Source organism: Salmo trutta, chromosome 25 (assembly GCF_901001165.1).
Source record: "Salmo trutta chromosome 25, fSalTru1.1, whole genome shotgun sequence".
NCBI lineage: Eukaryota > Metazoa > Chordata > Actinopteri > Salmoniformes > Salmonidae > Salmo > Salmo trutta.
Genome location: NC_042981.1, coordinates 10,279,480 through 10,303,864, shown reverse-complemented (window position 1 = coordinate 10,303,864; position 24,385 = coordinate 10,279,480). Strand labels below are relative to the sequence as shown.

The window sequence follows — 24,385 nt, the reverse complement described above, 5'->3', positions numbered from 1 at the left end:
TTTGTATAACTAACCCAAGATAGACCAGAGCCTGTCGTTTCCAATGGGAGCAAATTAATCCCAGTTGGAAGAACAAGCAAGGAGCTGGGTAGAGCCAAGCATGAGCTAGTGAGATCCTATTGGTGCATCTTAGCATTTATTTGCATATTTCCATTAGGGAACGACTACTCTGTGAAGTGCAGCGTGTGCAAAAACTCAATTCATCCTTGAACGCCTTCTAAACAACGTAACGTTTTGAAACTTTGGCAAAGGGTAAAGTCTACAAAACGCAGTCCACTCAGTGTGTTACATATTCTAGTTTTGGAAACAGAAAACTGTATGGAGATCAAATGTTTCATCGATGAGAAAATTAGCAGAACATCGGACAAAATCCATCTCGCTCCATCTTCTCCCACTGCCGGACACTGGGCTTCCTCTCATCACCATATTTGGAAGTGAGTGGAAACGCCAACCGGATGCTTCACATTTATACGTCTGGTGAAATATCTGTCTCATTGTTCTATCTGTGGTAGCACTGTACTGCAGAACAGAACTGTAGCTACTGAAGCCGAGGATTGTCTTGGTCTCCAGGATTCTTGGTCTCCAGGTCTCATATGCAGTAGATTACCTGCTACCACCCCCCCCCCCCCCCCCCCCCCCCCCCCAGTAAGATGTAGTAAGATGCAGCTATCTGAAGGACTTGGTTCACAAAATAGTTAGTGAGTAGTGAGTAGTGGGCTGTGAGAGTGAATAGAGAGTAGTGAATAGAAGGTTGTGGTAGTGAATAGAGAGCAGTGAGTTTGGGTAGTGAATAGTGAGTAGTGAGCAGCCAGTTGTGGTAGCGAACAGTGAATAGTGAGTAGCGGGTTGTGGTAGTGAATAGTGAATAGTGAGTAGTGAGTAGTGGGTTGTGGTAGTGAATAGTGAGCAAAGGTTTGTGGTAGTGAATAGTGAGTAGTAGGTTGTGATAGTGAACAGTGAGTGGTGGGTTGTGGTAGTGAATAGTGAATAGTGAGCAGTGAGCAGTGGGTTGTGGTAGTGAATAGTGAATAGTGAGTAGTGTGTTGTGGTAGTGAGTAGTGAGTAGCGGGCTGTGGTTGTGAATAGTGAGTAGTGAGTAGTGTGTTGTGGTAGTGAGTAGTGAGTAGCGGGCTGTGGTTGTGAATAGTGAGTAGTGGGTTGTGGTAGTGAATAGTGAATAGTGAGTAGTGAGTAGTGGGTTGTGGTAGTAAATGGTGCACAGTGGGTTGTGGTAATGAATAGTGAATAGTGAGTAGTGTGTTGTGGTAGTGAATAGTGAGTAGTGGGTTGTGGTAATGAATAGTGAATAGTGAATAGTGAGCAGTGGGTTGTGGTAGTAAATGGTGCACAGTGGGTTGTGGTTGTGAATAGTGAGCAGTGTGTTGTGGTAGTGAATAATGAGTAGTAAGTTGTGGTAGTGAGTAGTGAGTAGTGGGTTGTAGTAGTGAATAGTGAGTAGGGGTTGCGGTAGTGAATAGGGAGCAGTGGGTTGTGAATAGTGCATAGTGGGTTTAGATAGTGAATAGTGAGTAGTAGGTTGTGGTAGCAAATAGTGAATAGTGGGCAGCAGGTTGTGGTAGTGAATAGTGAGCAGCGGGTTGTGAATAGTGCATAGTGGGTTTAGATAGTGAATAGTGAGTAGTAGGTTGTGGTAGTGAATAGTGAATAGTGAGTAGTGGGTTGTGGTAGCAATCTGGTTTCAGAGCTGGTCATGGGTGCACCTCAGCCACGCTCAAGGTCCTAAACGACATCATAACCACCATCGATAAGAGACATTACTGTGCAGCCGTATTCATCGACCTGGCCAAGGCTTTCGACTCTGTCAATCACCACATTCTTATTGGCAGACTCGACAGCCTTGGTTTCTCAAATGATTGCCTCGCCTGGTTTACCAACTACTTCTCTGATAGAGTTCAGTGTGTCAAATCGGAGGGCCTGTTGTCCGGACCTCTGGCAGTCTCTATGGGTGTGCCACAGGGTTCAATTCTCGGGCCGACTCTCTTCTCTGTATACATCAATGATGTTGCTCTTGCTGCTGGTGATTCTCTGATCCACCTCTACGCAGACGACACCATTCTGTATACTTCTGGCCCCTCTTTGGATACTGTGTTAACTAACCTCCAGACGAGCTTCAATGCCATACAACTCTCCTTCCGTGGCCTCCAACTGCTCTTAAACGCAGGTAAAACTAAATGCATGCTATTCAATCGATCACTGCCCGCACCTGCTCGCCCGTCCAGCATCACTACTCTGGACGGCTCTGACTTAGAATACGTGGACAACTACAAATACCTGGGTGTCTGGTTAGACTGTAAACTCTCCTTCCAGACTCACATTAAGCATCTCCAATCCAAAATTAAATCTAGAGCCGGCTTCCTATATCGCAACAAAGCATCCTTCACTCATGCTGCCAAACGCACCCTTGTAAAACTGACCATCCTGCCGATCCTCGACTTCGGTGATGTCATCTATAAAATAGCCTCCAACACCCTACTCAACAAACTGGATGCAGTCTATCACAGCGCAATCCGTTTTGTCACCAAAGCCCCATACACTACCCACCATTGCGACCTGTACGCTCTCGTTGGTTGGCCCTCACTTCATACTCGTCGCCAAACCCACTGGCTACAGGTTATCTACAAGCCTCTGCCAGGTAAAGCCCCGCCTTATCTCAGCTCACTGGTCACCATAGCAGCACCCAGTCGTAGCATGCGCTCCAGCAGGTATATCTCACTGGTCACCCCAAAGCCAATTCCTCTTTGGCCGCCTTTCCTTCCAGTTCTCTGCTGCCAATGACTGGAACGAACTGCAAAAATCTCTGAAGCTGGAGACTCATATCTCCCTCACTAGCTTTAAGCACCAGCTGTCAGAGCAGCTCACAGATCACTGCACCTGTACATAGCCCATCTGTAAACAGCCCAGATGGGCTACCTACCTCATCCCCATACTGTATTTATTTATTTATCTTGCTCCTTTGCACCCCAGTATCTTTACTTGCACATTAATCTTCTGCACATCTACCATTCCAGTGTTTAATTGCTATATTGTAATTACTTCGCCACCATGGCCTATTTATTGCCTTAACTTACCTCATTTGCACTCACTGTATATAGACTTTTTGTTTTATTTTTTTCTACTGTATTATTGACTGTATGTTTTGTTTATTCCATGTGTAACTCTGTGTTGTTGTATGTGTTGAATTGCTAAGCTTTATCTTGGTCAGGTCGCAGTTGCAAATGAGAACTTGTTCGCAACTAGCCTACCTGGTTAAATAAAGGTGAAATAAATACAAATAAAAAAATAAAATAGGGAATAGTGAGTAGTGGGTTGCGGTAGTGAATAGGGAGCAGTGGGTTGTGAATAGTGCATAGTGAATAGTGAATAGTGCTTGCGGTAGTGATCAGTCCCTACACCCAAAGAAGGGCACTGCGTTCATCCACCTCTGGCCTGCTGGCCCTCCTACCTCTGCGGAAGCACAGTTCCCACTCAGCCCAGTCAAAACTGTTCGCTGTTCTGGCACCCCAATGGTGGAACAAGCTCCCTCACGACGCCAGGACAGCGGAGTCAATCACCACCTTCCGGAGACACCTGAAACCCCACCTCTTTAAGGAATAACTGGGATAGGATTGAGTAATCCTTCTAACACTCCCCCCCACCCTCCCCCCCAAAAAAGATATAGATGTACTATTGTAAAGTGGTTGTTCCGCTGGATATCATAGGTGAATGCACCAATTTGTAAGTCGCTCTGGATAAGAGCGTCTGATAAATGACATAAATGTAAAATGTAAATGTAGTGAGTTGTAGGTTGTGGTAGTGAATAGTGAGCAGTGGGCGGGTTGCTGTAGTGAATAGTGAGTAGTAGGTCGTAAATCGTGAATAGTTCGTAGTGAATAGTGAGTAGTGGGTTGTTGTCATTAATAGTGAGTAGTGGGTTGTGGTTGTGAACAGTGAGCAATGGGTAGTGAATAGTGAGTAATGGGTTGTGGTAGTGAATAGTGAGTAGTGGGTTGTGGTAGTGAATTGCAAGTAGTGAGTAGTGGGTTGTGGTAGTGAATAGCAAGTAGTGAGTAGTGGGTTGTTGTAGTGAATAGTGAATAGTGCATAGTGAGTAGTGGGTTGCGGTAGTGAATAGTGAGTAGTGGGTTGCGGTAGTGAATAGTGAGCAGTGGGTTGTAGTTGTGAAAAGTGAGAAATGGGTTGTGGTAGTAAATAGTGAGTAGTGGGTTGTGGGTGTGAATAGTGAGCAGTGGGTGGGTTGCAGTAGTGAATAGTGAGTAGTGGGTTGTTGTAGTGAATAGTGAGTAGTGGGTTGCGGTAGTGAATAGTGAGTAGTGGGTTGCGGTAGTGAATAGTGAGCAGTGGGTTGTAGTTGTGAAAAGTGAGAAATGGGTTGTGGTAGTAAATAGTGAGTAGTGGGTTGTGGGTGTGAATAGTGAGCAGTGGGTGGGTTGCAGTAGTGAATAGTGAGTAGTGGGTTTTGGTAGTGAATAGTGAATAGTGTGTTGTGGTAGTGAATAGTGAGTAGTGGGTGGGTTGCAGTAGTGAATAGTGAGTAGTGAGCAGTGAGTAGTGGGTTGTGGTAGCAAATAGTGAATAGTGAGTAGTGGGTTGCGGTAGTGAATAGTGAGTAGTGTGTTGTGGTAGTGAATAGTGAGTAGACGGTTGTGGTAGCAAACAGTGAGTAGCGAGCAGTGAGTAGTGGGTTGTGGTAGCAATAGTGAGCAGTGGGTTGTGGTAGTGAATAGTGAGCAGTGGGTTGTGGTAATGAATAGTGAGTAGTGGGTTGGGTTAGTGAATATTGAGTACTGGGTAGTGAGTAGCGAATAGTAGGTTGTGGTTGTGAATAATGAATAGTGAGTAGTGTGTTGTGGTAGTGAGTAGTGAGTAGTGGGTTGTGGTAGTGAATAGTGAGCAGTGGATATTGTAGTGAATAGTGAGCAGTGGATATTGTTGTGAATAGTGAATAGCAGTTTGTGGTAATGAATAGTGAGTAGTTGGTAGTGAAAAGTGAATAGTGGGTTGTGGTATTGAATAGTGAATAGTAGGTAGTGAATATTGAGTAGAAGGTTGTGGTAGTGAATATTGAGTATTGCGTTGTGATAGTGAATTGTGAGCAGTGGGTTGCGGTAGTGAATAGCACACATGAATTTCTAAATAGAAATTGATAAACCAACAAAACAAGATGATATCTTTGTGTACATCAACACAAATAATTGCATGGGATGCCGTCATGTTTAAGCTTCTAACGTAGTATTGTTTATTTAATTTTTTTGTAGTCATGATTGCTATTTGAACTGCTTCAATTATGGAAAATAATATTAATCTGTTGCTTTCAGCATTGCTGGATCCATTCAAATGGAACATAAAGAAAACCAATGTGTCCATCTGTATACCCATCTGATAGTGGGTTGATATAGCTTTGATATTTGATATAGCTTGTGTAAAAATGCTAATAAATAGTTGAGTTCATGGACATGGACTGATTTGACTGACCATTGACACTGACTGACAGTACAGAACCTCATAGATCCAAGCCTGTCATAATCATGTGCCAAACTCAAACTACACACCGGCTATTCCCTCCTCCTGAACCTACAGCTGAATCCAAACATTTTGCTACCTTTACTGATCTGAGACTTCTCTCCACACCCAATTAAGCCCCTCAAACGCTGCTGGCTAGGCCAGGGTTGAGGAACCTTGAAGGGCTAGGATTGTTGACCACTCAAATCTGTAGCAACCACAGAATTTGACCATGAGAAAGTGGCTTCTCTCTTCTCTTTGTACCTGTCAAGGATTCCTTGTGAATTGTAGGCCAGAGGGCTGAGGAAGACCTGAATGAACAAGCACAGGCTATTAACTTTGGTGGATGATGTTGAACCCCTCTCCTTTTTTGACCTAAATCCATTATGATTATGAAATATGAATAACAGGAGGTTGGTGGCACCTTAATTGTAGAGGACGGGATCATGGTAATGACTGGAGCGGAATCAGTGGAATGGTATCAAATACATCAAACACATGGTTTTCAGGTGTTTGATACCATTCCATTTGCTCCGCGATTATTATGAGCCGTTCTCCCCTCAGCATCCTCCTGTGTTATGAATGATCATAATCAATTGGATAGAACGATGCATATCTAGACTGTGAATATTCACAGTTCAATCCCCAACACAACTTTATCAAAAATGTGTTTGAATAGGCATTGATGGCCAGTAGGCAACATGCAGGCCAATTACTTCTTGGATTAGAAACTTAACATGGAAAGTGAAGTGTCTTACCCTCTGTATGGACTGCTGACACATAGGTCCAGTTATAGCGTTTGACAATGTCCAAGATGGCTCTGGCTTGGAGAGTGTCAGAAGGCACAACCCTAAGGAAATACTTGAAGAGCGTTTTGTCACTCAGATCTATGCTGGTCGCAGAATACGCTATCTGAGGGATGTTAAACAGCTGCAGGAGGTTTTGGACCTGGATAGCCACTGAGCTGGACCCAGGTCCAATGACACCTGCTATGGGTTTCTTGGTAGTGGGCGGCTGACTTGCAGGCGTCCCATCAATGCACCACTGTCTGGATGTACCATCTTTGTTGTCGTCATCCCTAATGGAGATGAGAGAGTCTCTAATGAACTCAATACTCTGCTCCAGAGCCACTGAGGAGTGCCAGCAGGAGTCCCTGATCTCGCACCCCAGAGTGATGTTGGGTAGAAGGTTTGGGTCTGAGTTGATTCTGTCCAAGGTGTGGAACATCGCTTCTACTCGTTGGATTCCGTACTGTTCCCGAACCTCCCCGCACTTCCTCTCCGCTACCTGCTCTGTTGATGGTTGGTGGTGGACCGAGAACAGTGCACCGATTATAATGTCCCCGTCCATTCTGGCCACCGAGCGGGACCCAGCAGCTTTAGAAACCACCGACCTCTCAAATATGTTACTGGGGGAGACGAACACATCATACAGTAGAATAAGGAAATACAAAAACCTAATAGCATTCAGGTAAATCATATTCCACATGGTGTCAACAGTCTTGGGGATATAATCATGTCCGCTTGGCCATTGGGGAGAACTGAGGATCCAAGTTTAACTGAAGATCCATCATCTCCTTGCCATCCCTCTTTCACTGATGTCTTTCCTGCTGATGACAGACATATTCATTTAAGTTTGATACAAGGGATACAAGTTTCGCAACAAGTTTTTCAGCAAGTGATGATAAACAGCTATGTGTTGCCAATCTATCTTTGGCAACTCTTTTAATAGGCTACACAACTCCGCAATTAAGCAAAGGCAAATATAGTTATAGGCTGCTGCAGAAGCCAATCTGACATTCAATCTTGAATAATTCAAGTGCTAATAGTCTACAGTAATGTATAACCATTTGATATATTTCAGTCATTTAGCAGACGCTCTTATCCAGAGCTGCGTACAGTCAGAAACGACGTTGAATGCCTCTCATAATCTATAGCCTACAGTAAAAACTGCCTACAAGAGGCTGATTAAAAGTTGATTTGTGCGATGGTTGGTTTGCGCGGCTGGTTTCAGTAACCTTGGACAGCACTTGGTTCTGACTTGACGGTTGGGCTCACAATAATTTGCCCACCCACGATGAGATTGTGTTTAGCTACATAAATTGCTGCTTAAAATGCTGCTTAATATGTTCCACTGAAATGATCAATTAATCAGATCTCATATAATTTACCATTCTATTATTTATATATCGAGATTGTCAAAATCTAATTGATATTCCAATTGATAATCACCTACAAACGGTTTAGGTAAAATAGGGTATTTTACAGTGTTTCACTTTTTTCCCAGGACATTTGTAAATGAAATGCCGTAGGCTAGTAATCAAATAACTAAAGCAATGCTTGCCATCATTGCTATTCACATGAGGGGCAATCTCCCCCATTCATGTTATATTGCACCTTTTGCGTTCGCTATAGCCTAAAATACCTTAGATATCGAAACGTTAGAGTGTACATACCTGCACCTGCTGCCTCGGGAACATTGCGTATCTCCTCGTCTCCTGAACCTCTCGGTTTGGAGACCAAGTTTAATAAGCCTCTGCAGCGCAAATACAGTATTTCTCATTTTTCCCCCAACCTCTAGCTCTCTATCTTTCTGAAAGGAAGCATGGGTGCCCCCTTCGATTCCTCTTGATCACTGCATGCATCTTTAAAACCGGGTCACATAGAATGCATTGTATGGCCCGGATAAAAGAGGACGAAGAGAGAGATAGAAACGTATGGAGTGGAGTTAATTGTCTCTATCCGGAGTATCGTCCAGTACATTGCAATGACACGCCCATCATTTAACATGTATATGCATGGGAGTAACGTAGGCTCAATAAAATAGTTAATTGCATGTACAAGTTTGCTTTATTTATTTGTCATAACAAAAGGTATAATCATACCTACAATAAGAAGAATCAGGCCTACAATAAGAAGAATCAGGCCTACAATAAGAAGATAAGTATTGTAAGTATGAAATTAGTCTATAGGCATCTGTAGCTATAGCCTTGTAACCAAATAGGCTAAACCAGTGATACCTGCAGATATGCAACATATCGACACTAGCCTACATATTTGTTGCATTTGACTGAATTATCTTAATGCATTTTGTTTGTGCAATGTGACTGCAACAAGTTGAAACGGACAAGCAAGCGAGCAAGAGCCAACTTTTTAACTCTCTACAGAGGAATGGAGAGCAATGCTGCGACCTAGTGGCTGTGGCCTGACGGTTCCGGTTCAATGTTGTTGTGACCATAGAGATCCTATTAAATTACGTAATAAATTAAATAGTATTCCAATTCCTAATTCTGTGGTTATGGCGCCACCTCATTTCCGGCCTGCATGAAAACATGGTGCACAGCAGCGGCAAAGGAGCAGTCTGTACAAGAAGACTGTAAAGTCCATTCTTGACTGGTTTTGAACATCCGGACCAGTCTATTATTTTGTCTGCAGGAACAGAGCCAACGCTTGGTGAGAAATAAAAAGTAAATGTTCAAAGTTTGTTAGCAAGATGTCTGTGCCATCCTAGCCAGACAACAATCATAATGTATCTTAAAGAAGGCAACTGTAACACTGACAACCACAGATACTGGTGTAGGTTTCTCTTACATTGTTGCAAGCACATCATGTAACAAAATTTGTAAGTCGCTCTGGATAAGAGCGTCTGCTAAATGACTTAAATGTAAATGTTAAATGTAAAATGTTGCAGTATGGGATTTCTACATTACAGAACCATTGTTGACATGTAGTAGCTCAATAATCATTCAGTAACCAGTTGTCAATATGTGAAGACAATTAGCCAGCACAACCAGTGGTGGAGTACTTAAAAGTAAAAATACTTGAAAGTACTACTTAAGTAGTTTTTTGGGGAGTATCTGTACTTTACTTTACTATTTATATTTTTGACAACTTTTATTTTTACTTCATTACATTCCTAAAGAAAATGATGTACTTTCTACTCCATACATTTTCCCTGACAACCAAAAGTACTTGTTACTATTTGAATCCTTAGCAGGACAGGAAAATGGTCAAATTCACACACTTATCAAGAGAACATTCCTGGTCATCTCTACTGCCTCTGATCTGGTGGACTCACTAAACACATGCTTAGTTTGTTAATGATGTCTGAGGGTTGGAATGTGCCTCTGGCTATGCATACATAAAAAACAAACAAGAAAATGGTGCCGTCTGGTTTGCTTAATATAAGGAATTTGAAATGATTTATACTTTTCCTTTTGATACTTAAGAAGTATATTTCACCAATTACATTTACTTTTGATACTGAAGTATATATTTAAAACCAAATACTTCTAGACTTTTACTCAAGTAGGATTTTAATGGGTGACTTTCACTTTTCATTTTCTATTAAGGTATCTTTACTTTTACTTAAGTATGGCAATTGGATACTTATTCCATCACTGCTTACAAGGATGAAGAACGACAGGATATCGAAGTGGCCAAACCACAAGGTTTTATGATCCTCTGGCACGGACTTTCAATGTTTACAAATGAATCCCTGCATGTCATGATTACCTTCCCTTTCGTAACTGTCACTGCATTGTTAACAATTTGTTCTGCATAAGTCAGTTCCCTCAACAACAAAAAATGGTGCAAACTTTAATGTGGGCAATTCTTTCCTCGTCATTCTAGTGTTATGCTTTATATGAAGAATTCGGAGGCGAATATAATTTTAATGAAACAAAACATAGCTAGCAACATAACCCCGGAGACTGCCTTCACTGCCTTCACAGGGTGCATGCGGACTCACTTGCCTAATCATATTTTATGAGGTCATGAATATCCTTGCTCCCTGCTCTATAATAAAATAGTTACAATCCATCACATCACATTCTTTTAGTTTTTTAAGACATGTATTTCTAAAATGTTTAAAAATATCACATTACATGAATTAATGTTTATTGTCCATCACTGTAATAAGCTTTTGTCTCCCTAACATATGAGTTCATAAACAAACTTTTCTGTCTTTAAAGTTAATCAACTCATGAAACATCAACTCCTTTTTTGTTGACAGAACATTTCCTAAAACAGTCTCTTGTTTCTTCAACATTAACTATATTCTACCCTAAGGTGAGCTGGGTAAACTGCCAGTCACCTTCATAGCTGCAGTGGGGTTATTCTGCCACATAATGCAGACGATGCATTAACTACTGCACATAGTGTCTGTATCTGTCTGGTGGTTTGAAAACTCTGCCACTAGAAGTCATGTGGAGTCTGTGGTGCAGACAGGTGGTGGGCCGGCATCTGGAACAGGTAAGTGCAACTCCGTGTCACGCTCTGTGTGTTCCTCTCTACCCTTTGGAGAAGTCTCCGAAGCACTGTGGAGGGGTTTTAGGTGGCATGGATTCCTGCGCAGCACTTCCTTGTCTGTCTGGACCAAGTATGACCTGGGTGTGTCACACTGTTGAAGCACTGAAGCCACCTTTGTCCAAGCATCGTTCGTCATCCAGCTTCACGGCGACGTTTACTCCGGGCCGGAGTTCTGGAAGGGCTCTGAAGTTGTACCTGTTGTTGTAGACATGACTGTACCTTGGCTTTGCTCTCTTGTCAACATGTCTCACCTGCTGGGAGGTCTGGTCATGCAAGTTGTAGGTTAACCTCCAGGCTGGGAACTGTGGTGTGGAGCTGTCTGCCAAGCATGAGCTGTGCTGGGCTCACACCTGTGCTGTGCAGTGACGTTGCTCTGTAGGTCATGAGAGCTAAGAATGGGTCAGCCTGCTTCAAGATCGTTTTGGCTCTCTGCACGGCTCGCTCTGCCTCACCATTTGCTTGGGCGTAGTGAGGGCTGGTGGTAATGAGTCTGAAATCATAGTCCTTCGAGAATTGTGTGAAAGATCTACCTGCCAACTGGGGAGCATTGTCTGTAATTAGCACATGAAGGCATCCCCACCTGGGGAAGATGTTCTTCAGTTTAGTTCTAGTAGTTTATCCTGACATGTGTTTGAGGTAAGCTATTTATATATACAGTGCATTCGGAAAGTATTCAGACCCCTTGACCTTTTTCACATTTTGTTATGTTACAGCCTTATTCTAAAATGGATGAAATAGTTTTTTTTCCTCATCAATATATACACACAATACCCCATGATGACAAAGCGAACAGTTTTTTTTTGAAAAAAAACTGAAATTTGATATTTACATAAGTATTCAGACCCTTTACTTAGTACTTTGTTGAAGCACCTTTGGCACCGATTACAGCCTCAAGTCTTCTTGGGTATGATGCTGAAAGCTTGGCACACCTATATTTGGGAGTTTATCCCATTCTTCTCTGCAGATCCTCTCAAGCTCTGTCAGGTTGGATGGGGAGTGTTGCTGCACAGCTATTTTCAGGTCTCTCCAGAGATGTTTGATCAGGTTCATGTCCTGGCTCTGGCTGGGCCACTCAAGGACATTCAGAGACTTGTCATGAAGCCACTTCTGCGTTGTCTTGGCTGTGTGCTTAGGGTCGTTGTCCTGTTGGAAGTTGAACCTCCATCCCAGTCTGAGGTCCTGAGCCGAATTTCATCAAGGATCTCTCTGTACTTTGCTCTGTTCATTTTACCCTCAATAGTGACTAGTCTCCCAGTCCCTGCCACTGAAAAGCATCCCCACAGCATTATGCTGCCACCACCATGCTTTCACCATAGGGATGGTGCCAGGTTTCCTCCAGATGTGATGCTTGACATTCAGTCCAAAGAGTTCAATCTTGGTTTCATCAGACCAGAGAATCTTGTTTCTCATGGTCTAAAAGTCCTTTAGGTGCTTTTGGCAAACTCCAAGCGGGCTGTCATTTGCCTTTTAGTGAGGAGTGGCTTCTGTCTGGCCACTCTACCATAAAGGCCTGATTGGTGGAGTGCTGCAGAAATGGTTGTCCTTCTGGAAGGTTCTCCCATCTCCACAGAGGAACTCTGGAGCTCTGTCAGTGCAACAATCAGGTTCTTGGTCACCTCCCTGTACAAGGCACTTCTCCCGCGATTGCTCAGTTTGGTTGGGCGGCCAGCTCTAGGAGGAGTCTTGGTGGTTCCAAACTTCTTCCATTTAAGAATTACAGAGGCCACTGTGTTCTTGGGGATCTTCAATGTTGCAGAACATTTTTGGTACCCTTTCCAAGATCTGTGCCTCTACACAATCCTGTCTCAGAGCTCTATGGATAATTCCTTCGACCTCATGGCTTGGTTTTTGCTCTGACGTGCACTGTCAACTGTAGGACCTTATATAGACAGGGGTGTGCCTTTCCAAATCATGTCCAATCAATTGAATTTACCACAGGTGGTCTCCAATCAAGTTGTAGAAACATCTCAAGGATGATCAATGGAAACAGAATGCACCTGAGCTCAATTTTCATAGCAAAGGGTCTGAATACTTATGTGAATAAGGTTTTTCCGTTTTTTACTTGTAATAAATGTGCACAGAAAATGTGCTAACCTTTTTTACGCTTTGTCATTATGGGGTATTGTGTGTAGATTGATGAGGAAAATTGTTTATTTTATCCATTTTAGAACAAGGCTTTAACGTAACAAAATGTGGAAAAAGTCAAGGGGTCTGAATCATTTCCGAAGGCACTGTATCTAGAAAAATACTCCCCAACTACCAAGTAGTTTAGCTTGTTGAGTTCACACATATCAGCTGCTACTCTTTCCCATGTGTGACTGGGGAGCGGAGTGGTGATCAGAGGTTCCCGCCGACAAGTTGGTTTAGACTCCTGACAGCCTTTGCATGTACTGACTATTTCCTGGATATTTTTACTTATTCCAGGCCAGCACATACTACCTCTAGCTCACTCCCGGCGCTTCACAATGCCCTGATGGCCGTCGTGTCTTTAACATCTCAGTTCTCATGTCTTGTGGCACTACTTCTATTTCCATACAACACTAGTCCCTGTGAGGTGCTGTTGGGAGATGTAGTAGGCTTTTACCTTGTCTGGCACTTTTGTTGCGTACTGTCACATAGTGTTTCACCATCTGCAGCCTGTTGTGTCTGCTTCTTGACCACATCAAGCTTGGTGGGTGAAATAGGCCTTGCTGTACAAATGTAACAGTTTAGCTTCCGTCCCTCTCCTCGCCCCAACCTGGGCTTGAACCAGGGACCCTCTGTACACATCAACAACTGACACCCCACGAAGCATCGTTACCCATCACGCCACAAAAGCCGCGGCCCTTGCAGAGCAAGGGGAACAACTACTTCAGGTCTCAGAGCGAGTGACGTCACCCGATTGAAATGCTATTAGCTCGCACCACCGCTAACTAACTAGCCATTTCACATCGGTTACACTCACCCCCCTTTTGACCTCCTCTTTTTCCGCAGCAACCAGTGATCCGGGTCAACAGCATCAATGTAACAGTATAGCTTCCGTACCTCTCCTCGCCCCAACCTAGGCTTGAACCAGGGATCGTTACCCATCGCGCCACAAAAGCCGCGGCCCTTGCAGAGCAAGGGGAACAACTACTTCAGGTCTCAGAGCGAGTGACGTCCCCCTGATTGAAACGCTATTAGCGCGCACCACCGCTAACTAACTAGCCATTTCACATCGGTTACACAAACTGCATCCTCATAGGCCTCGGTTTCACTGGTCAGCTCTGCGATCTCTCATGTAACAGCTGCCTGGGGATGTCTGGAAAGGGCGTCTGCTATAACAAGCGGTTTCCCCAGAACATACTCCGCTGTAGCGTTATAAGGCATCATGCACATTAACAGTCTCTTGCACCTCAAAGGAACTAAGTCAAAGTCTTGTAGTTGATCAGTGGAATGCGGGGTTTGTGATCACTCTGCAGTGTGACTGCATCTTGGCCATACTGATATCTGGTAAACTTCTCACATGCCCAGACTGCTGCGAGACAATCCTTTTCTATCTGAGGCATTGCACTTCTCTGCATCTGTGAGAGTCCTGGAGTAATAAGCTACTGGCTTTAACTGTCCATCATGTTTCTGTAGAAGGACCCCACCTTACCCATAACTACTGCCGTCTGTACGGACTATGGTAGGTTTTTTCGTATCATAGAATGCCACTACAGGGGACTCTGTGACGAGTTGCTTTACCTTCCTAAAGGCCCCCTCCTGCACAGCACAGCACTCCATGTCCATGTAGCATCACTCTTGAGCAGGTCGTTGAGTGGTTTGGTGGCATCAGCTAGACCTGGTAGGTACATGCCTAGGCAGTGTACCATACCCAGGATCCTCCTCAGATCAGTCACATTACTTGATGGCTCCAGCTGGGTGACAGCCTGGATCTTGGGCCTCATCTGGACAAATGCCATTCTCGTTGATGCAGTGTCCTAAGTAGTTGAGCCGTTTCTGACGCAGTATACATTTTGTCTGGGTTGAGCTTCAAACCTGCTTTCTCCAATGTGCATAAAAGTCTCCCCCTGATGATCCTCTGAGTAGATAAGGATATCATCCATGTAAATGGCCATGCCTTCTTGGTCCTCAGGAGCTCTGTCATCTCGCGCTGGAAGATTTCTGGGGCACTACTGATTCCAAATGAAATAGTACCTTCCAAAAGGCGTTATGAACGTGGTATGCTTGGTACTAGTCGAATCTGCCAGAAGCCACTTACGGCATCTAAAAGAGAAAACACCTTGGCACCAGCCAATTTTGGCAGCATATCGTCTAGGGTGGGTAGAATGGTGAGTAGAAAGGGTAAGGGAAAGGGGGATACCTAGTCAGTTGTACAACTGAATGCATTCAACTGAAATGTGTCTTCCGCATTTAACCCAACCCCTCTGAATCAGAGAGGTGCGGGGGGGCTGCCTTAGTCAACATCCACATCTTCGGCGCCCGGGGAACAGTGGGTAGAATGTATTTCTCCCTTTTCCCTGATTTGTTGAATCTTCTCAAATCAGCACATACCCTCAGGCTGGTCTTTGTTTCTCTTGGGTACCAGAACCATAGGACCACACCACTGTGTAGGCTCCCTGATCACACCACTCGCCACCATGCGGTCAAGCTCCTTTTTTCGCCTTAGGGAGCATGGGCATTGGCACACATAGGGCTGTGTTTACACTGTAGGGCACTGCATCATCTTTCAGGCTTATTTTGATTGGTCATATCTTCAACCTGCTCAGTGCTTTGAATCTCTTCTATTCTCTTCACCAAGCTCACTGCAACAGCAGTTACATTACAGCCCACCAGATGGTCCCTTTATCACATACACTTTGAAGCTATCCTGCTTTTCTTTCCAAATAGTACTAGTTGTAAAGTGCTGTGCACTGTTAGCATTAGCCCCTTATTCGCTAATATACCCCTTGCTCTGACTGCCTCACAAGCTCTACCACTTTGTCGAGGGTCAAGTCAGGTGTTAGCTGAAGCTTCCCCAGCTGAAGCTTCCCCAACAACTCCTTATCTAATATCTAACTTGGCCAACTTGTCCCGGATATTTTCGTTCTTGGCAGTGTCGAAAGCACATGTACAGTATCAGCTAGCTGGGCTTTTAGGCACGCTGATGAAAGAAAGCGGGCTCTTTCATCAATAGTGTTTACTTTGGGTACAAAATGATTGTCCAGTTTATCCCCATAACAGTCTCATAATCGTTCTGATTCTCCTCCACTGAAAATGTCAATGTCTTGAAAAACTTGATCAGCTTCCTTCCCCAGCAAATAGAGCAGAGTCCAAATCTGTACCTCGCCATCTTCTTTGTTAAGCTTAGCTGGCTTTAATAAAACAATAAACATAGCTAGGTAGCTAGCAAAGCAACACCGGAGACTGTCTTCACCGTTCTTATTATAGCTCAATGGTCTTCACTGGAGCTGTTAATTGACGGGTGCACACGGACTCACTCGCTCAATCACCTTCATGATGTCATGAATGTACTTGAGCACCTATGTGTGACTATCCTGACATCCTTTTACCCTCTCCTATGGCTGTCATAATGAGCAACAGAAGGAAGCGTGCCCCATTGCTGAGGGTGGATGAGGAGGCCAAAAATAAGCTGAACTGGAACATGCACAAGGACCGCAGGAACGAGTCTCTACTCCAAGAAGAGGATGACCAGATACTCTTCTCTTCACCGGCGAACAAATTTCAACCAGCTCCCTCCTTGCAACCAGCCACCAATTGCCAACAGGTTCTCTTCTCTTGACCATCCAGGGGACTGTGAAACAAGCTGATCCAGCTCAGCTCAGATTTAGGACTAGGAGAGGAGTCCCACCTCCCTGGTACCTCCTCTACAAACAACTCCTCCTCCACCTCCCTCTCCCTCACTGTGCTGCCCCTCTCTGACTTGGCTCACGTCTGGAAGTCTCTGATTGGGGATTTTAGCCTCGGGCTAATCCCCCATGTTTTGACCAGAGGGCCTTCACCCTCAGTTTGACCAGCAGCAGCGATGAGCAGTGACGAGAATAGTAGTAGTAGTAAAGGAGAACTGGAGTGGAGGCCTCTGGATAGGACTGGCCTAGTGGAGAACAAGCCTCTGGATAGGACTGGCCTAGTGGAGACAGGCATCTGGATAGGACTGGCCTAATGGATTGTAGGCCTCTGGATAGGACCGGCCCAGTGGAGAACAGGCATCTGTATAGGACCTGCCCAGTGGAGTAGAGGCCTCTGGACCGGACTGGCCCAGTGGAGAACAGGCATCTAGAAAGGACCTGCCCAGTGGAGTGACTGGACTGACTAGAGAAGAAAAAGAGTGCAGCTGTGTCATCAGCCATGAGTGGAGGCAATTAAGGTGTGCAGTTTGAATATATATACGCTATGCTGACTTTATATACTCTATACGGTGAGGGAAAAAAGTATTTGATCCCCTGCTGATTTTGTACATTTGTAAAAATGTTATAAATTGATTTGCATTTTAATGAGGGAAATAAGTGTTTGACCCCTCTGCAAAACATGACTTAGTATTTGGTGGCAAAACCCTTGTTGGCAATCACAGAGGTCAGATGTTTCTTGTAGTTGGCCACCAGGTTTGCACACATCTCAGGAGGGATTTTGTCCCACTCCTCTTTGCAGATCTTCTCCAAGTCATTAAAGTTTCGAGGCTGACGTCTGGCAATTCGAACCTTCAGCTCCCTCCACATATTTTCTATGGGATTAAGGTCTGGAGACTGGCTAGGCCACTCCAGGACCTTAATGTGCTTCTTCTTGAGCCATTCCTTTGTTGCCTTGGCCGTGTGTTTTGGGTCATTGTCATGTTGAAATATCCATCCACGACCCATTTTCAATGCCCTGGCTGAGGGATGGAGGTTCTCACCCAAGATTTGATGGTACATGGCCCCGTCCATCGTCCCTTTGATGCGGTGAAGTTGTCCTGTCCCCTTAGCAGAAAAACACCCCCAAAGCATAATGTTTCCACCTCCATGTTTGACGGTGGAGATGGTGTTCTTGGGGTCATAGGCAGCATTCCTCCTCCTCCAAACACGGCGAGTTGAGTTATGCCAAAGAGCTCCATTTTGGTCTCATCTGACCACAACACTTTCACCCAGTTGTCCTCTGAATCATTCAGATGTTCATTGGCAAACTTCAGACGGGCATGTATATGTGCTTTCTTGAGCAGGGGGACCTTGCGGGTGTTGCAGGATTTCAGTCCTTCACGGCGTAGTGTGTTACCAATTGTTTTCTTGGTGACTATGGTCCCAGCTGCCTTGAAATCATTGACAAGATCCTCCCATGTAGTTCTGGGCTGATTCCTCACCGTTCTCATGATCATTGCAACTCCACGAGGTGAGATCTTGCATGGAGTCCTAGGCCGAGGGAGATTGACAGTTCTTTTGTGTTTCTTCCATTTGCGAATAATCACACCAACTGTTGTCACCTTCTCACCAAGCTGCTTGGCGATGGTCTTGTAGCCCATTCCAGCCTTGTGTAGGTCTACAATCTTGTCCCTGACATCCTTGGAGAGCTCTTTGGTCTTGGCCATGGAGGAGAGTTTGGAATCTGATTGATTGATTGCTTCTGTGGACAGGTGTCTTTTATACAGGTAACAAACTGAGATTAGGAGCACTCCCTTTAAGAGTGTGATCCTAATCTCAGCTCGTTACCTGTATAAAAGACACCTGGGAGCCAGAAATCTTTCTGATTGAGAGGGGGTCAAATACTTATTTCCCTCATTAAAATGGAAATCAATTTATAACATTTTTGACATGCGTTTTTCTGGATTGTTTTGTTGTTATTCTGTCTCTCACTGTTCAAATAAACCTACCATTAAAATTATAGACTGATCATTTCTTTGTCAGTGGGCAAACGTACAAAATCAGCAGGGGATCAAATACTTTTTTCCCTCACTGTATAAAGTCAGCGTAGAGTATATAAAGTCAGCGTACTCTACTCAAACTTTATATACTCTACACTTTATATACTCTACTCTGACTTTATATACTCTACTCCGACTTTATGTACTCTGACTTTATGTACTCTACGCTGGCTTCATATACTCTACGCTTTATATACTCTACTCTGACTTCATATACTCTACGTTGACTTCATATACTCTACGCTGACTTTATATTCTCTACGCTGACTTCATATACTCTACTCTGACTTTATATACTCTACTCTGACCTTATATACTCTACACTTCATATACTCCACTCTGACTTCATATACTCCACTCTGACTTCATATACTCCACTCTGACTTCATATACTCTGTATGTGATCATTGGGAGAGTAGTGTCAATATTCAGGCATGTTTTTGTTCTTCAGTTTCAAGTGCTTCAATGAAATATGTAGTTTGATCAGCATGGTGGTTGTCTGACGTAGTCACCCATCAATTGTATCCATCCATTTTGGTCATGAATATGGAGTAAATTATTATATTGCCTTTTATTTTGTTGTTTCAGTCTAAAGTGATGTTTTTTCTCCTGTGTTTGTTGGCTTTCCTGCAGCAGGTGGGGATATATGTACTGTAATCGGGATTGGAAAAGCCTGAATTCCTCAGCGAGGGAAACGGACGCATCAGAAAAGCAAATCAACAGATCCAGAATTTAATGGAGTTTTACTATGACTTCATAATTTCTGGTTAGTCACTTTTCTTATTATTATTTCACGTCCTACTCCTCTTCCTCCACTGATCCATGACCCTGTCTGTGTACAATTTCTCTGTTCCCATGTTAGAAGTGGTGGAGACAGAGGAGAAGAAGTGTGACGCTGACTTGTAGAGGCAGAACATGGAGAAGCTGTTATCACACAGCTAAGGTGGATTAATTGTCAGAGTAGAGGACCTTGTGCATTTCAGGTAAAATAACAACCCAATGTTTATATCCCAGGACAAATGAGCTAGAAACAGCAAGCTAACTAGCTAAATTGCCATAAATATTTAATGCTTTTCAATCTGTCCCCAAATGAATATAGTTGGTTCAGAGTTTGTTTTGATATTTCAACCTGCGTGTCCTGATCAAGTCTGGTGTGGATGGACAAAATCAACATGCGCACGACGGCACTCGCGGATGGACGCACACGCTCGCCCAGTGAAGTCAGCATGTTACTCAAGAGACAATGTTTGTATGCAGCTTTATTAACTAAAGGATCAAAATGTATTTGTGTTTTTTTTACATTGTTTGCAAACTGATATGTAACACGAAATTAATGCCAAAATAACATGGTTATGTTGGAAGTAGCCTACCTTTAGAAGTAAACAAAGGGTTTATTTATCCTATGAACAGCCAAAGACACTCCTGCCCAGTACATAGTAGGAATGTTGTCATTGCTCCTCCTATGTGGGTAGATTAATGGCAATATTGTTGGAAATAGGAGAGTACAATAAAAATATATAAGCCATGATCTGTAAACAAAAAAAGCACAAATATAATCCACACACAAAAACATATTGCGTTGTATTCGTACACCATAATTTGAATAAATGTCAACATTTTTGTAAACATGAATAAAGATTTGTGAATTAATGCCCTGACATTTAGAAATCATTAAGTATAAATCATGAAATGTGAATTAAAAACAGAAGCATTTACAAATATCCTTTCAGTATCCTTCCAAAGTTGTAAATAAAAGCATTACATTTTGTAGTTAACATTTTTCTCCATATAAAATATTTAAAAAATGTTTTTAATAAATTGAAGTATATAAGGTTTGGGCTCTGTGGTTCATAAGTATCTTAATAGCACAGTTTTTTTCACCTTATTTTACCGTGTTACGAGGACCCTCACTGTATGAAGCAAGTCGGAGTGGGTGGCCAATACAAGGGCTCTTGTCTCATCATGCTGTCTTTGATGACTGAATTGTTCTTTCTTATATTAGTTGGTTGGCACGGAGCCCAAATTACTAGCTGGTAATTGGATGGCCTCACATGGAGATAAATGGTCTCTATGGCCTCACATTTGTTCGTTGGTTAATCGATAAAGCCAGTGTGTTCGGGTCTGTGGTGCGCTATTGTATTGTTCAGTTCTGTTTGACAGTTAATGAGGTCTTACCGACAATGTGTTTCAGTGGCGCAGTTTTAATTTGTTGGTTGATAAAGGAAGCCTAAAGTGGCTTTCAGTTTCTGGTGCTGCTGTTTGTTTAGTCTTCCAGTTGGTTTCTTTGGTTTAGTCTTCCAGTTGGTTTCTTTGGTTTAGTCTTCCAGTTTGTTTCTTTGGTTTAGTCTTCCAGTTGGTTTCTTTGGTTTAGTCTTCCAGTTTGTTTCTTTGGTTTAGTCTTCCAGTTGGTTTATTTAGTTTAGTTTGCTAGTTGTTTGCGATGATGTCAGTGACACTTATAGATCCTATGACTTACAGTAATGCCATCACACAGCACCATGATGATGGAGGAGCTGCTCAAGTCCCTGCAGAAGAAATGTTGAGTGGAATGTAAAGAGGCTCACAGACAAATTGGTGTACGCCCTCAACGGTCTGGCAGGCATCCACATCATCATTTACATTTACATTTAAGTCATTTAGCAGACGCTCTTATCCAGAGCGACTTACAAATTGGTGCATTCACCTATAATATCCAGTAGAACAACCACTTTACAATAGTGCATCTAAATCTTTTAAAGGGGGGGGGGGTTAGAAGGATTACTTTATCCTATCCCAGGTATTCCTTAAAGAGGTGGGGTTTCAGGTGTCTCCGGAAGGTGGTGATTGACTCCGCTGTCCTGGCATCGTGAGGGAGCTTGTTCCACCATTGGGGTGCCAGAGCGGCGAACAGTTTTGACTGGGCTGAGCGGGAACTGTGCTTCCTCAGAGGTAGGGAGGCGAGCAGGCCAGAGGTGGATGAACGCAGTGCCCTTGTTTGGGTGTAGGGCCTGATCAGAGCCTGAAGGTACGGAGGTGCCGTTCCCCTCACAGCTCCGTAGGCAAGCACCATGGTCTTGTAGCGGATGCGAGCTTCAACTGGAAGCCAGTGGAGAGAGCGGAGGAGCGGGGTGACGTGAGAGAACTTGGGAAGGTTGAACACCAGACGGGCTGCGGCGTTCTGGATGAGTTGTAGTGGTTTGATGGCACAGGCAGGGAGCCCAGCCAACAGCGAGTTGCAGTAATCCAGACAGGAGATGACAAGTGCCTGGATTAGGACCTGCGCCGCTTCCTGTGTGAGGCAAGGTCGTACTCTGCGAATGTTGTAGAGCATGAACCTACAGGATCGGGTCACCGCCTTGATGTTAGTGGAGAACGACAGGGTGTTGTCCAGGATCACGCCAAGGTTCTTAGCACTCTCAGAGGTAGACAATAAAACACCACCTCGCCTTCTCTCCTCTACCTCTCCAGTTGTTCTGTCTTTCCCATGGGAAACCGACCTGATAGACTGTGACATCATTGATCTGCGATTGTCCCAATAATGAGGATCCTTAATCCTTGTGCTGTGTGCAGGGGCAGACTGGCCATCTGTAATTTCGGGCAAATGCCAGATGGGCTAGTCCATTTTTAGCTTAATGGGCCTGTCTAACTTCCTTTTTTTTGTGCAAGTTGATAATGATCAGGCTAATAATCGGAGCCTCAAGGAAAAAAATGGTCTGGTGGGGGGGCCTCGAGGAATAAAGGGCCAATGTGGGGGCCTCAAAGAAAATGGTCCTGTGAGTTAGAAATGCCATGGCCAATTTCTGGTCCCAATCTGCCTCTGGCATGATGGTTGAAACTGCTGAAAAACAAATTGAGTAGTGTGGCTTTAATGAGGAGTGTTTTTGTTGTCATGCCCACCTGTAGATGAGTTTGTGGAGGCAGTGGAGATGTACAAAGAAACCCTGACGTCTTCAGAGAAACACAAAGGACGACTGAAGATTGATTCACTGCAGGTATATGCTACAATCCGCAGCCGTCATCTTAAAGATGCGTTATAAATGTTTTGTATAATTTCATCCAGTAGTTTTGAAAGTAGAGGTCACGAGTCCCGGGAAATTGTGCACAATTGTGTACTATGTCATCCATTTCGTATGATATGTTACGTCCTGCAAAAAAAGAGAAAAAAAGAGAAAAGCCTTCAATTCGTATTATATGTTACGAATTTGTAAGTGCTTAAGATCCTGTTCAATCTCTTTAAGGCCCTTGTTAGACTATCAAAACCTATTCAACATCAGATTTGCAACTTTTCCGTTTTCATTAACTCTCTCTTTCTATTGATTCTTTCTGTCTTTTTGAACAAAGACTTCATGCCAGGGCCATCAGTTGGGTATGGCATGGTATGGAAGTTGCCATACCCTACGTATGGCATGGTATGGAAGTTGCCATACCCTACCTAGCTCAAGACCAACAATTTTAAGTAGGCTAAAGTCTTTCCAATCCCGAATAAAATGCAACGGCTGTTTAGTGTAATGACTGGCTGGCTTTAGGACCATGCCGACCATGGCTTTGGAGAGCAGCTGCCAGCCTGCAACCCTTTTCTTTCCCTTTCAGAAAGCAGACAGTGCCAGTTTGCTTTGCCGATTGCTTTGAATTTGATATCGGCATTTGAACTCGGCCTTGTAAACCTTGTTCTAATCTGATAGGCAGGGGTTCATTTAATTGGGAACTGGGAGGTGGGGGAGCCCTCCTTGATATTTTAATTAATTCACCAAGTAGGCTAGTGCAATTTTGGTTTCATGTGTTGGTATGAAAAATTGAACCACTTACTAATTAGAGCATGTGTTCCCAAGCTGGGGTGCACGTGGCCCCAAGGCTACGCAAAACACCTTTGGGTGTACGCCAAAGAAAAATGTGATTCACATGTCCGCCATGCTTCCCCAGCAGGGGCTACAGATGTCCACCGTGCTTCCCCATCAGGGGCTACAGATGTCCGCCATGCTTCCCCAGCAGGGGCTACAGATGTCCACCATGCTTCCCCATCAGGGGCTACAGATGTCCACCGTACCTCCCCAGCATGGGCTACAGATGTCCGCCATGCTTCCCCATCAGGGGCTACAGATGTCCGCCGTGCTTCCCCATCAGGGGCTACAGATGTCCACCATGCTTCCCCATCAGGGGCTACAGATGTCCACCGTACCTCCCCAGCAGGGGCTACAGATGTCCACCGTACCTCCCCAGCAGGGGCTACAGATGTCCACCGTGCTTCCCCATCAGGGGCTACAGATGTCCACCGTGCTTCCCCAGCAGGGGCTACAGATGTCCACCGTACTTCCCCATCAGGGGCTACAGATGTCCACCGTGCTTCCCCAGCAGGGGCTACAGATGTCCACCATTCTTCCCCAGCAGGGGCTACAGATGTCCACCATGCTTCCCCATCAGGGGCCACAGATGTCCACCATTCTTCCCCAGCAGGGGCTACAGATGTCCACCGTACTTCCCCAGCAGGGGCTACAGATGTCCACCGTACCTCCCCAGCAGGGGCTACAGATGTCCACCATGCTTCCCCATCAGGGGCTACAGATGTCCACCATTCTTCCCCAGCAGGGGCTACAGATGTCCACCATTCTTCCCCATCAGGGGCTACAGATGTCCACCATTCTTCCCCAGCAGGGGCTACAGATGTCCACCATGCTTCCCCAGCAGGGGCTACAGATGTCCACCGTACCTCCCCAGCAGGGGCTACAGATGT

At 44.3% G+C, this 24,385-nt stretch overlaps 1 protein-coding gene and 1 long non-coding RNA gene across 6 annotated transcripts in view; one reads left to right on the top strand and one right to left on the bottom strand.

Annotated features, from left to right (window-relative positions):
• LOC115161988 (metabotropic glutamate receptor 1) overlaps positions 1-8,229 on the bottom strand; it is a 39,085-nt gene extending 30,856 nt beyond the window's left edge. For 4 of the 5 annotated variants that reach the window (XM_029712856.1, XM_029712858.1, XM_029712859.1 and 1 more), the window contains exons 1-2: positions 7,976-8,229; positions 6,279-7,129 (exon numbers count right to left, since the gene is read on the bottom strand). In XM_029712856.1, coding sequence (XP_029568716.1) covers positions 6,279-7,008 — 730 coding nt within the window. In that variant the 5' untranslated portion in view covers positions 7,009-7,129; positions 7,976-8,229. The remainder of the gene's footprint in view (positions 1-6,278; positions 7,130-7,975) is intronic. The other variant, XM_029712857.1, reaches the window with a different exon arrangement.
• A 7,028-nt stretch (positions 8,230-15,257) lies between these two features.
• LOC115161990 (uncharacterized) lies at positions 15,258-20,448 on the top strand. The gene is made up of 4 exons (XR_003869465.1): positions 15,258-17,157; positions 19,312-19,444; positions 19,541-19,661; positions 19,778-20,448. It is a non-coding gene; the product is annotated as an uncharacterized LOC115161990 (long non-coding RNA).
• Positions 20,449-24,385: the final 3,937 nt, after the last annotated feature.